Genomic DNA, 14,784 nt, shown 5'->3' on the forward strand with positions numbered 1-14,784 from the left:
GAGCATGTATTGTCCTAGAAACGGAGAGACAAAGATGTTTCAAGGAGGAAGGATGAAGTCTAGTATTTAACATACAGGAATTCCCACCACGGCTCAGCGGAAACAAATCTGACTAGCATCCATGAGGATATAGGTTCAATCCCTGGTCCCACTCAGAGGGTTAAGGATCTGGCGCTGCCATGAGCTGTGGTGTAGGTCTTGGATGTAGCTTCGATCCCACATTGCTGTGGCTGTGGTGTAGGCCAGTGGCTGCAGCTCTGATTCAACCCCTAGCCTGGGAATCTCCATATACTGTGAGTGCGGCCCTAAGAAGACAAAAATAAATACATAAATAAAAATAAAATAACATACATAAATACAAAAAAGAAGTGTAAAAATCACAAATATACAGCTAATGGAATTTTCCAAACTAAAAAGATCCAGATAACCACCACCAAGTTCAAGAAAGACAATATTTCCATTCTATTTATTCCCCCCTTCTATTTATTACAGTATAACCACTGTCCTGACTTCTAACATCACAGACTGCGTTTGTCTGTTTTAAACCTTATATAACTAGAACCATACAACATGTTTTCTTTTGTCTTATTTCATTTGCTCAATATTACATTTGTGAAAACCATCCATATTATTTTATGCAGTTTAGATGCTTCATTCTCTTGCCATATAGCAGCCCATTGTATGAATATACCACAACTTGTTTATCCATTCTATTGTTGATGAACATGAGGATAGTTTCCAGTTTGGGGCTATTATGAATAATGTTAGCATGAACATTCTAGCGTAAGTCTTTTGCTAACATGTTTGCATTTTTGTTGGGAAGTTTTTTTTTTTTTTTTATTTGGGTAAATAGGATGAATGTATGATGATGGAAAAATCCAGTAGAAAGGTTAAAATTGATGATGGAGAAGAGAAGGAAGAAATTCTACAAGAGGGTAAATGGAATCCATTCAACATGTAGAGGGGTCTTTCCCAGGCCTTAGATAGGAGCAGGGACCATCTATCCAGAGGAATAGGAAGGAAGACAGAGTTTATGGGCACAGATTCAGGTAGGTTGGAAGACGGGGTTGAAAAAAACTTGAGGAAATTCTCTTCTATTGCTTTTTTACTCAGTAAAATAGAAATCAAAGTCATCAGCTATGAGTGAGGAGAGAGAGAAGGTATTAGAGATTTGATGGGAGAAGAATCATCAAAAAGTGTGAGAGCACTGTTGGACCAGGGAAATATAGTGTGTCTGCCAGGAGGAGGAGAGAATCACTCAAGTATAAAATTTTAAAAAGAAAAGTGAGTTCCTGTTGTGGCTTAGCAGGTTAAGAACCCAACATAATATCCGTGAGGATGTAGGTTTGATCCCTGGCCTTGCTCAGTGGGTAAAGAATCCAGCAGTTTCTGCAAACTGCAGTGTAGGTTGCAGATGCAGTTTTGGATTGGGGTGTTGCCATAGCCATGGTGTAGACCACAGCTACAGCTTCCATTCAGCCCCTAGCCCCAGAATTTCCATGTTCCCTTAAAAAGAAAATAAATAAATAGAATTGAAAAAACAAAGTAAGATTATGCTAAAGGGACATAGCCTGAATGACACCATGACTGAATTTTTGGATGATTGCAATGCAGAGAACCTGGTGCAGCTGTCTCAGCAGGGGGAGTAGCAGAGAGGGACCCACGCACCAACAGCGCTGAGGGAGGGCCAGGATGAGCGAGGCATATTCTGCAGGCAAGCTGCCAGACTGAAGGATGGAATCAGTACTCCAACCCCTAAAAGAACAGCTCACCTAACCAGACTACACAAAACTAGAGTTTCTGTTTCAGGTAAACAGCTACATGGACTCTTAATCCTAAAAAGGCAGCCAGGAAGGAAGAATGCCCTGGGGACTGGCAGTAGCAGATTTCCCACCCAAGTCATGGGAGCCCTGAGGGTTCTGCTCGCTATAGCTTGCCACCTTCTTCCCCAGTATTGCCGCCACCAGAGCAAGCGTGGCCACACCAGGCACCAGCGAACCCTGCCTCTTTCCCTTCCAGAAACCATAATGGTCCTACTTTAATAAACCGATAACACTCCTATTTTAAATAACTAGAAGTTTCTATAACCACTGTGACAAAGTTCTTAAAGCAGTTGTTTTGCAAGTACGTCAAAAAGGCACCCTGCCATCCTGTGCTCCACATTTGCTTGCCTGGAAAATTCTTTCTTACCTAATAGAAAGTCTGGTGTAGTTTGAATCAAAAATGAATTGTTACTTTAGAATAGAGACTAATTTTCAAACATTAACCATTTTTATTACACAGTCATTCTATGTTAATTGTATAATTAGTTGTAGGAAAATTAGAAAACACATATAAGTAAAAAAAATTAAAGGAAAACCATCCATGGTCCCCATTAATACAATAACTATTCCAAAGATTTTGGTGTATATATTACCAATATTTTTTTCTATTCAAATGCATATTTGTGTTTTTCCTCACTTGTTCTATATCAAGCATCTTTCCATGTCAGTAAATAAAGATCAGAATCATTATTTCAATAGTTGCATGGTGTAGCATTATAGAGATAGATGAATCACACTTTATTTTAACCATCTCCCTTGTCTCAGTATCACAGGATTCTTCTCACATATGCAATCTTGTACATGTGTCAGATGATTTCTTTTCTTTCTTTCTTCTTTTTTTGTCTTTTTAGGACTTAGCCCACGACGTATAGAGGTTCCCAGGCTAGGGGTCGAAACAGAGCTGTAGCTGCTGGCCTATGTCATAGCCATAGCAATGCCAGATCCGAGCTGCATATGCAACCTACACCACACCTCACAGCAACACTGGATCCTTAACCCACTGGGCAATGCAGGGATCAAACCTGCATCCTCATGTATGCTAGTCAGATTTGTTTCTGCTGAGCCACAATGGGAACTCCTGGGTCGGATGATTTCTTTAAAATTAATTGCCAAAAGTGAAAAGTCTGTCAAAGGGTGAGATCATGTTTAAGGCTCTCAAGACATAACACCAAACTACAGTCCAGAACCATCCTACCAATTAGTCCTCCCACCAGCAGCACCGTGCAGTGCTCGTCTCCTCTTGGCTCTCCATCATTCCACACACACTGAACACTGGTGTTTCCTGTACTGGTACATGGTGTGCCAGGCACTGACAAAGTCAGAGTCGGATCGAACATAGCCCATGCTGGAAGGGGCTAGGAGGACGAGACAGACAAGTGATCAATATTTATAGGTCAATGTCCTGAGATTATAGTACAGAGAGTACAGAAAAAACAGATGTAATCATCTTTCTGGGACAGGTGTCATAGAAGGCTTCCTGGAAGAGGTTGGTTCTGAGGCTAGCCTTGAAGGATCATCTGGCTTTAACTGAGTAAAAAGCACAGGGACGGAATGATGAGCCAGACCCAGGAAATAATCCAGGAAGATCCAGGTAGAGGAAAGGTCCCAGGCATGAATGTCCAGTAGCTTTTCAGTGAACAACATAAAGTTCTATAATGGTTGGATTAAAGGGGGCACGGGGAGGTGGGGACCATGGACAGGAGTGGTGGATGATGAGGCTGAAGAGGTGGTTTGGATCTGATCAAGAAGGGCTCTATTAGCTAAGTAAAGGAGCTTTAACTTTATCCAGAAAACTGGATAAAACTCAGCAAACTGAAAACTTGGGAGGCAGGAATTGGCATCAAAACCTGTACATGGTAGAGGGACACTGATCCAAGGGACCAGTGCTGATGTTGCATTCAAAAATTGCTATCATGGGAGTTCCCATCATGGCACAGCGGAAACAAGTCCAACAAGGAACCATGAAGTTCCAGGTTCGATCCCTGACCTCGCTCAGTGGGTCAAGGATCCAGTACTGCTGTGGTATAGGTCACAGATGTGGCTCGGATCTGGTGTGGCTGTGGCTGTGGTGTAGGCCAGCAGCTACAGATCTAATTAGACCCCTAGCCTGGGAACCTCCATATGCCGTGGGTGCAGCACTAAAAAGAAAAAAAAAAAAAAGGTGAGACGAAAATTGCTGTCATTATCACTGATGAGCTCTCTGAGCTGGAAATAGCCACTTAACCTGTGTCTAGTAAAATAAAGGGGCTGAACTAGGTCCCTCTGGTTCTAAATATGTATGAACTCGGGTACATCCTTTGACTTTTTTTTTTTTTTTCCAGAAAAGGTGGCCATTAAGATCCTGGACAAGACCAAGTTAGATCAGAAAACCCAAAGGCTACTATCCCGTGAAATCTCCAGCATGGAAAAACTGCACCATCCCAACATCATCCGCCTTTATGAAGTCGTGGAGACCCTATCCAAGCTCCACTTGGTGATGGAGTATGCAGGGGGTGGGGAGCTCTTTGGGAAGATCAGCACCGAGGGGAAGTTCTCAGAATCAGAAAGCAAGCTCATCTTCTCCCAGATTGTGTCTGCCGTGAAGCACATGGTGAGCAGGGGTGGGGGGCGGGTGGCCGGGGCGGGGGTTGGGGGGCAGTGAGTCTTGCTCCCATTCCATTCACAGTGGAGCATGGGGCTGTAGTTTACCATCTAAGCATCCCAAAGGGCTTCTGCAGAAGTTGCCAGGAGTCACTCTGAGCAGCCAGATGACCCACTCCCTGGCGAAACCCATTTCTCCAACCCATCATCCATTAACTGGAGAGCCTGCTTCTCGCTGCTTCTTGGCTTTGCCTTCCTAACTCTTTGCTTGGATGCCCTCCCTGCTCTTATCATATGTCACATTCCAAATCCCATCCCCACATCATGACCCAGCTCAATTCTCTCTCTCTCTGTGAAACTTTCCTCAGTTTCGGGTCAGCTTGCACTGATCTTTCATGCCTTTGGTGAAGGCCTCTTGCTGCCTCTGTCCTCAGGAGATCAACACTTAATTGTGTCATTGTCTTTTAGTTCTCTGATTGCTTATTTCTTTAGATAAATCTGGACTCCTTGAGTACACCCCCCAGTTCCTCCTCCAACTGGTGCTTCCCCTCTTTGTGTTGACTGTGTTTCGAGGCACACAGGAGGAATCTGACTTGTGGACATGATGACCACTTGGAGTGCAAAATTTTTGGCCCCCCTCTTTACCTGGCTCTCAGTCCAGTTGGCAGGAAGCGACATTTGTCTGGGTCTCTATGAATTGAGAGGCTCTATTTAGTTTGCTCCTCTTCTTGGATGTCCTGAGGCAAGAACTGGGATTAGTGAGCTCCTAGCTGACTTATTAGCATTAGCGGGTTATTAGTGACCTAGGGGGCCCAAGATAGGAGTCAGGATGGAGGGGAAGGAAAATGAAGTGAGCAAGGGAGACCCTGAGTGTGATGGTGGTGGGTGTTTCCCATCTGTGGTCCCACCAGTTGTCGTTTAAGTGGCCCTGTGCTGGGGCGAACTCTCCCCAGGCCAGGGAATAAGACAGACCAAGCCATAGAGAAGATGAGCAGAGTCTTCCACATTCTACTTGGAAAAGAGATCTGGTGGGAGAGCAGAAGAGGACTCAGCAGTAGAAGATGCAGGCCGGGTCCTCTGAAGTTCTACACCTTGGCCTTTCTCCCAGCTCTCTGGCCTCTGAAAGGAAGGCCAGATAGGAATGATAGGCATAGATCTGAATTTCTTCCTGTTCGTTGCTATGTGCTGGGACCATCTGCACTGTAATACCGCATCACGTATAGTTCTCATAACAGCCTTCCGAGGTGGTTCTCAGTATCCCGTTTTACAAAGAAGGAAGCAGACACTCACATACCTAGAATTGAACCAAGAATTAACCAGGATGGCAGGCACCAACGCCTGGATTCTTTCTCCAGGCTGTCCATCTGGAAAAGTAACATTAAGCCATTTCCCAAGAGGTCTCAGCATTGAACTGGTCAAGGGTCTTCAAGATTGTCTGGACCCGGAATGCAGGGGTAGGGGTGGGACCTGCTGCCAGAACCTTGTCAAATACATCATCCTCCCTCTACTGAGTCCTATAGAGGTAAAGGAGCCCCACCCACACTGAGAAGCAGGGGTGGAGAGATGGGGGAGGGCACCACACCTTCTTCGGGTTGGCTCTTAGTCAGGAGATAGCTCAGCCAGAAAAAATCCGTATATATGGGCTCAAAAACAAGATTACTGTGTTTCTCAAGATCTGGATCTTACTTCTGGCATTGAATCTTGGGTCCACATGTGTGGGACAGACTCAATCCCTCACCACATGGAATAGAACCTTGGGTCTGTTTGGAGGGTGTGAGTCTTACATTTGGCTAAAGGTTATGACAGGGCAGCTCTCAAGGTTTGAAGTCTGACACGACATAAGTTGTTCTCCACTGAATTTCTATTGTCGCTCCATCATCACTTCATCCTTTCAGGGCAACTGATGCATTTTTAACATTGGTATTTTACCTTTAAAATGACTTGGCTTTTCCTCCCCCTATGTCTTCTTCCTCAGCATGAAAACCAAATTATTCACAGAGATCTGAAAGCAGAAAATGTGTTCTATACCAGTAATACTTGTGTGAAGGTGGGCGATTTTGGATTCAGCACAGTCAGTAAAAAAGGTGAAATGCTGAACACTTTCTGTGGGTCTCCTCCCTACGCTGCCCCCGAACTTTTTCGAGATGAGCACTACGTCGGCATTTATGTGGATATCTGGGCCTTGGGGGTGCTTCTGTACTTCATGGTGACGGGCACCATGCCATTTCGGGCAGAGACGGTGGCCAAGCTGAAGAAGAGCATCCTGGAGGGCACGTACAGTGTGCCTCCACACGTGTCAGAGCCCTGCCTCCGCCTCATCCGGGGGGTCCTCCAACCCGTACCCACAGAGAGGTACGGGATCGACTCCATCATGAATAATGAATGGATGCAAGGGGTGCCGTACCCCACCCCATTGGAGCCCTTCCAACTGGATCCCAAACACTTGTCAGAAACCAGCACCCTCAAAGAAGAAGAAAATGAGGTCAAAAGCACTTTAGAACATTTGGGCATCACAGAGGAACATATTCGAAATAACCAAGGGAGAGATGCCCGAAGCTCCATCACAGGCGTCTATCGAATCATTTTGCATAGAGTGCAAAAGAAAAAGGCTTTGGAAAGTGTCCCAATAATGATACTACCAGACCCTAAAGAAAGGGACCTAAAGAAAGGGTCCCGGGTCTACAGAGGCATAAGACACACATCCAAATTTTGTTCAATTTTATAAATTGCATTAGACTGCTGGTAATTAACCAAGATCTTTGTTGCTGCTTTTAAATTTTTTCACCAATTTGAGCAGAGACATTTTTGTAATTTTTAAATAAATTTAAATTTAAGATAAGCATTTTCCCCCTTAAAAATTCATCTATTAGCTTAGATTCTGGCTTGGTTTGCAATCTTGTCTCGTTTTCAAATGCTAGCATTCATTCATTTAATGAAGAAATACTTGTTCAGTACCTACTATGTGCCAGGTACGGTTTAAGGTGCTGCAAAGTAAAAAATATGCCAGGCCCTTCCTCTCCTGTGCAGGATATTCTAGTGCTGAACGAACGCACTAACAACAACAAATTTTTTCAAATATCAGTAGTGATAGATGCTAGGCAGATAGTTCATATATAGTGATCTGATACTAGAGGCTTGCCACTTTGGATTGGATCTTAGGGAAGGCCGGCTAGTGTGAGTAGCTGACAATCTGAAATCTGAACAAGAAAGAGGAGTGACTCTTGAAAAGCCAGCTGTGAGTATTCTAAGCATCGAGGGGTTTTAGATGGGGTTCCTCCACAACAGAGCCTAAAAAAAGGCTCCTTGTGCAGTAATTTATCTGAGGAGTGATCCCAGAGAGCAGTGGGGAGGAGCAGGGGAGAAACCTGGAGAGCCACTGCAACTTGGCCCAAGCTCCAGGTGACTGTCACCTAGTCCTGCAGGGTGCTCTGAGGAGCCTTATGAAACACATCTCAGGAGTGTGCCCAGGGTACTAAAAGGGAAAGCACTTATTCAGCAGCTCCTGTTCACCATTGGTCAAGGATGGCACCTCGATGTCTCCTGTCTTGCACTTCCAGATTTGCTGAGTGAGTGCCATGGGGTTCCCTGTGCTTCCTGACCTTAGTGTCAGAGCAGCCCTGGGGCAGAAAGTAAGAGGTATGTACCATTGACGCTGGGACAAGAATCTGGTCAAGTAAGACCTGCGTGAAGCTGTCCAGACCTGCATGGAAATGGTCACTGCATCAGTGGCTGGAGAAGCAAGCGGGGCTGAGAGGATCTGAAGTGGTGCCAGCCTCTGACACAGCCCACCCCTGGCTCTCCTCAGATTCTCCCTCCGCCAAGCCCAGTCCTTTGCTATCAGTCTCCCTCATGGGGTGAGAACTGGAAGGACTTAATGCAGTGGGAATAGTCGAACAAGCCCCAGCAGTGGTTTTCAAGTTCCAGGGCCTCAGAATCACCCAGAAGTCATGTTAAAACAGAGTTTTTGAGTCAGTACCTCTGCAGTGGGGCCCAGGAACTTGCATTTCTAAGGTCCCCGGGTGATGCCAATGCTCCTGATCCCGGACCACACATTGAGAACCACTGAGATGCACTCCCTGAGGCTATCTATGTAGTTGGACCCACACCTCCCTCCTCCATCAGCCATTCTAAATTTCCCTCACCTTTGGCCAGCATTTCAGCTTGTCTAGATTGGGTGGTAAGATCCAGACCTTTATCACCAAAGGGTCTGAGCCCTTTGATGCCTTGCCTTTGCTGGGCCATGGTTGCTACAAGTGCCTCTTCACCATTGTTATAAGGTCCCAAAGTAACACCCTTGTGTTCCAGGCATATTCCTCTTTAGCTCCTTATGAAAATCGCAGTCAGTAATTCCCAGCACTATAATTAGCTCCTCTCTTTGTCAGTTGGTATGGGGAATCCCAAAGTGACCACGTGATAATCACAGATTCCCATTCACTGGACCCCTATGGGGTTTCCTAGTGAAAGCATTCCCCTTCCCCAGGAACCAGAACCTCCAGTCTAGCCAAGCCTTAGGCGGTAGGGAAGAGAAGTACAAATTCAAGTGGTCACCGATTGTCAGATAGTAAGAAAAGTCAGTCCTACTTCTACTCATTGGTTTCCAGACTTGTGTATTTTAACAACAGGGGATACATGTCTACAAGCCCTGTCTTTTGTTTGTTTGTTTTTTCCTTTTATGGCCATACCTGCAGCATATGAAAGTTCCCAGGCTATGGGTGGAATCGGGGGTTACAGCGGCAGGTATTGCTGGATCCGAACCACATCTGCAACTTACTCCACAGCTTGCAGCACTGCCTGATCCTTGACCCATGGAGGGAGGCCAGGGATGGAACCCACATCCTCACGGACACTACATCAGGTTCCAACCTGCTAATCCACAACAGGAACTCCCTATGAGCCATTGTTAAATCATGTATACATTCATTCTGTATATGAATGAATCATTCTGTACATGAATCCTGGAGAGAGCACCCCAGCCCTGCCTTAGCTGAGCCCCTCCCTTGCTGTATATGCTGGCTGCTTCTTGTTTATGGTGCTAGAGAGAAGTCCATCCTATGATCTTGCTATTGCTCCACTGATTTTTACCAAAACTGTGGTTCTTGAGGCAATGTTATATGCTATGTATGATATGACATGCAATGGGTCAGATATTCTCTTAAGTGCTAGCATGATTGTGTTGGAGGATTCACCGAAGGCAGGAAAGGCGAACCCATATCCTGAGATGTCAGTTCCTTAAAGATGAATCACTGCTGTGTCTGTGAATTTATGACTCTGTGGCTCTGATATCAGCTCATAAGGGGACAGTTCCATTTGCTTGGTCCCTCAGTGTCCCGTAATCAGATTCTCAGTCTCCCCAAGGGCCCAGAAACACACCAAGAGCCTGAGAAGTTCTCTGTTGCAGAAAATATGGCCTCACTCCAGGCCCCTTAAAGGGCTGTGCTGTAATTTTCTACAGGGGTTGCCAGAGACACCTCTCAGTCTTCTAAAGTGCTAAGTATACAGTCAGAGTAGCAATGTAGTTTGCGCATTGAAACCTGAAACTGCTGTAGATCTTTTTTCTTTGGCAGCCATTTGAAACCAGCAGCCCTGATAAATGGGTTGGAGTACTATGCCACGTACAATATATGTACTATGCCACGTACAATATATGTGCTTCTAAAACCCAGAGGCCACCCACCCTCTGGCACACATAGGTCTTAGTAGGGCATCTAGTGTGCCACTTTTCTGATGCCAAGTCCACCTAGCATGCTGTCACGATATGGTGGACCAGCATAATATTCTGCAGGATGTCAAGATGATGAAGTTCCTTTTAGACTATCTTGTGACATAGAACCGAAGATTTAACATCATCCAGGGGCATATTATATATACTTGTGGCAGCAGGCTCTTTCTTCAAGTCCTGGCTTCCCTCTCACTGTGCACTGGATCTGTAAATTAAATCTGGAACTATATATATTTTCTCATTGTGACAGCGTCCACCAACCTGCTCACCAGTTTCCCTCTTTTCTTTTCTTTTTTTTTGGTTATATAAGTTCAACTGTCACTCAGAACTCTGTAATCTCTTGGCCATGGTCACAAAGTCCTCCAAATCAAGGCTCTCTGATCCCCACTCCAGGCTTACTGTCCATTATATTATGTGCACCTCACCTCTGACATTTTAAGTAATGATGCATGGTCCCTGTCATTCTGGAATCCCATTATCTCCTCTAGTAACAGCATGCCCAGTTCCATGACAGCATTTCCCTCTGTCAGCCCCTGCCTGCAGTGGGCAGCCATCCCTGGGCTTGTCATAGATGCTGATGCCCCCACCCTCACCCCAGTGCATTCTTTTGTAGCTGCCATCCAATATCACAGTCACAGCAATGCTGGATCCTTAACCCGCTGAGTGAGGCCAGGGATCGAACCTGCATCCTCATGGATACTGTGCCGCTAAGCCACAACAGGAACTCCCACAGTGCATTCTTTATTGCCTTAGTGAAATCGGTGTCCTGGGTACTTAGGTGGTTCCTCAGCCTCACAAAATGAATCCAAACATTCACACCTCCTAGAACTTTCTAACCCTTTCCTTAATCCTTTGGCACAGAAGTTCTACCACCTCCACCTTATTTGTATGCCATACTCATTTCCAAACCTCAGTAGCCATCCTGGCAGTAATATTAGGAGCAGTTTCAGGTGTCCTCAGTCCAAGTCATGGATAAATGCTCCCATGACAATAAGCTGTTATCGTACCATATATTCTTTCCTTCACCTCCATCCCTGGCTTAATACCCTCAGGTTCCACTGGCACATGTTTCCCCTGGTTCCTGACAGTAGCCAGGTTCTGCAACTCCTTCGGTGTCTAAATATTTCCTCCCTCACAGAGGTTGTATTTCTCTACTCAGGCTGTGTTGAAGCATGACTGGTTCTTGGAGAATCGTTAAGAGGATCTCAAGGAGGTCAAGCATCCTCCTCAGCACCTGGCTCACCAGAGGCCTTGGCAGTCTCTTCAGGAAAGGAAGTGCCAAGTTGCTCCTGCCAGCCCCATACTAGGGGAATCCAGGTAGTCAACATCTGCAGGCTCACCCACCCTATTAGGCTGCAGTGTCCCACTCTCTTGCTATGGAGGCTGACTTTGATAAAGGAAAGCTGTCAAGACTGAATATTTTGGAGTTCCCTTGTGGCAAGGTAGGTTAAGGATCTGGGATTGTCACTGCAGTGGCTCAGTCACTGCTGTGGTGTGGGTTCAATCCCTGGCCTAGAAATTTCCACATGCCTCAGATATATACACACACATGCACAACTGAGTATATTTTGTCTCTTTTGCAGCTCAACTTGCTTTACCGAGCCTATTTTAGGTAGTTTTTTCTCAGCTACAGGAGATAAGCCCTTCTCAGCCCTTGCCTCAGGGCCCTCGGGCTTTCAGTGTGCCTTGAGTTATTAAACATATATTTCCACCCCCCCACCTCCCCTGCTGCCAGGCTTCCAGAGCAGTTAATAAAAGCTAGCTAAAGAGTTCCTAGGTGGCCCAGTCAGTTAAAGATCTAGTGTTGTCACTTCTGTGATTGGGGCTGCTGTTGTGGGGTGGGTTCAGTCCCTGGCCCTGGGACTTCTGCATGCTGTGGGTGCCGCCAAAAAATAAAAATAAAAGCTAGCCAAATCCATTGGTTCATCATTGCCCTACCATTCAAGTGCCAGGTACCACATGATCCAATATTTCATCTTCCATGTTTACCGACAGATGACAGTCTTGGTAGCAACTATGCTGCTCCTGCAAGCCAGGGGTTGGTAGCACCCTGCTTACCAATAGCACATGAGTGTTGTATTGATGTCTTAACAAATTGCCACTAATGTAGTGGCTTGAAATAACACAAATTTACTATCTGACAGTTCAGTGAGACAAAAGTCCATTGTGGGTTTCACTGGGCTAAAATTAAAGTGGCATCAGAGCTGGGTTCCTTTCTGGAGACTCTAGGAGCGAACCCATTTCCTTGCTTTTACCTGCTTCTAGAGGTGGCTGACGTTCCTCAGCTCATGGTCCCCTTCCTCCATCTTCAGAGCCAGCATTGGTCCATCTCTTTGATCATCTGTCTAGAGTCAACATCTTCCTCTGACCACAGCCCAGAAAGATTCACTGCTTTTAAGGGCCCCTGTGGTGGCCCCATGAGAACTCTGCACTTCTGGGCTGTCTAATTATGAGTGTTGAATGACTTCCACAGGCACCTCGCCTCACAGAGAGACTGAAATGAGGGGTAAGTAATAGGATTCCAGAGGAATGTGCTATCATTTCTTGAGATCCTGGTCAAAGACTGCATGGAAGCAGTTGCCACCAATGTGACTGGAGTAGAAAGCAGGGCAGAGAAGGCCTGAAGTGGGGCGCAAGGTTTCTGATTGCACGCAGATCAAAGGTTCTGAGGCTGGAAAAACTTGGCACGTTTGAGGAATAGAGAAGGTGGGGTGGGCGAAAATGTAGTAGGCCTTAATGGCTGTAGTGCTGAGTTGAAGTAGGCGGGGCCAGATCCCTTTGCAAGCTTGAATAAGGAATTTGATACAGAGGGTGAAAAGTGCCTACTACTAAGGTAGTCCACGCAGCCTTCAGGGAGGAAGCAAATCCTGAACTAAGACCCTAAAGATGAACAAGATTTTGCTAAGATGGGCTGCAGGTGCTAGTTTAATAGCATGTAAAAAAGATCCGGAGGCAAACAGAAGCTTTTGCAAAGTTAGTTAAAAACTTTCATTTTTTTATTATAGATGCCTGCACAATGATGAAATAAGAAAAAAGTTACTTTCTTGTTTTTTACTTCCAAGCATTGCAAATGGAGAGGCATTTTTAAATTATTATAAGCTAGAGAGCCCTAATGATATATAAACTTCCTGGGGATTGGTATTCATAATCTTCAGCACCACAGTACCACCTTTGTAATAATAAATTGGGGGGAGGAGGGGTGGAATCACAGGTCAACTATTTCCTTCCACCACCAGTTAGGAAAAAAACAGGAATGCATGATTTAAGTGAGTAGTTACTAGAAATTTTAGAGAAAGTGTTCACTTCTATATTAAGATTATATAGCTTGACATTGTTTAAAGATCCTGCAACATGTCTTGCTCTCTCCGCTTCCACTTCAGTGTTTCAGGACATTTCAAATATAAGATAAGAAATGAAGTTTTTCAATTAAGTCATAGGAGGATCAAAAGTAGCTGTCTGCATATGTCTTGATTTCTGGTAGTATTGATCTCAAATGTACTCATCACTGTTATGAAATAAACAGAACCCAGAAGCTGGGGGGAAAAAGTTAATTGCACAAATTCCAAAAAGGAGAAAGGGAAGTATAGAACTCTTAAAGCCATATTAATTAGGATCCTAGAATTTGCAGAATTAGGATCTAGAATTCCTGAAATTGCAGGATTAGAGAATATTGGCCTTATCTTTTAAATAACTCAGAGAAATTGGAGATTGGCCCAGGAAACAAAAGAAAGTATTATTAAGTACTGAATCTAGACATGACAGCATGATAAAATAGCTAATCAGTACTAGAAAATAATCTGGTTGAATTCCTAATTCATACAATCCTAGAAATTGATAGGGAATGAGATTATCTAGTCCAACATTACTGCCACTGCAGATTCTCTCTATAAAACCTCTGGGAGCACTAACAACTTGTGACCCTTAGGCTGGAACCTCTAGCTGGTAGTAGGCAGTTAGTTCTATATTGGCTATAAATTTGTTTTTAGTGCTTAATCGTGAACCTTAATCTTAAGTTGTTTTTAGGAAAATGCAATAACTCTCTTCATAAATATTTATGGAAAAATTTATACATGCTTACCAGCCAATGTGGGAGTTGATTTCTTTGTTTGAAGTATAAGAATAATAAATTATCAGTATAAATTTCTTCATACTAGGCAAATAGCTCCTTGAAGACAAGACCATATATTTTGTAAATCTTTATTTCTGACTTGAGCAGAGTTCTCCGCTTATATCAGCTTTTCAAATTTTTGTTGAAGAATGAATGAATGAATGAATGAGTTAGTGCATTAATGAACTGGAATGAAACAAATACCTATATTTTATTTATTTATTTTTTTGTCTTCGCTAGGGCCACACCCGCAGCATATGGAGGTTCCCAGGCTAGGGGTCTAATCGGAGCTGTTGCTGCCAGCCTACACCAGAGCCACAGCAACTCAGGATCCGAGCCGTGTCTGTGACCTACACCACAGCTCACAGCAACGCCGGATACTTAACCCACTGAGCAAGGCCAGGGATCGAACCCAAAACCTCATGGTTCCTAGTTGGATTCGTTAACCACTGAGACACAGTGGGAACTCCAAATACCTATATTTTAAAATAGCACATTAGCTGATTCTTTGTCTAAACTGTTTAGTTCAAAGGGAAGAAGAATACTCAAATATC

The 14,784-nt window shown here is 44.5% G+C and overlaps 1 protein-coding gene across 4 annotated transcripts in view; it reads left to right on the plus strand.

Annotated features, from left to right (window-relative positions):
- Nucleotides 1–7,242, plus strand: part of NIM1K (NIM1 serine/threonine protein kinase) — a 72,256-nt gene extending 65,014 nt beyond the window's left edge. For 2 of the 4 annotated variants that reach the window (XM_021077039.2, XM_085002196.1), the window contains 2 exons: nt 4,145–4,413; nt 6,379–7,242. In XM_021077039.2, coding sequence (XP_020932698.1) covers nt 4,145–4,413; nt 6,379–7,128 — 1,019 coding nt within the window. In that variant the 3' untranslated portion in view covers nt 7,129–7,242. The remainder of the gene's footprint in view (nt 1–4,144; nt 4,414–6,378) is intronic. The other 2 variants (XM_085002197.1, XM_085002198.1) reach the window with 1 other exon arrangement.
- Nucleotides 7,243–14,784: the final 7,542 nt, after the last annotated feature.

The sequence above is a fragment of the Sus scrofa genome, chromosome 16, assembly GCF_054392235.1.
Source record: "Sus scrofa isolate SSC_HxYL_T2T_F1_AM1 chromosome 16, Sscrofa_HxYL_maternal_Yorkshire_Landrace_v2.0, whole genome shotgun sequence".
NCBI lineage: Eukaryota > Metazoa > Chordata > Mammalia > Artiodactyla > Suidae > Sus > Sus scrofa.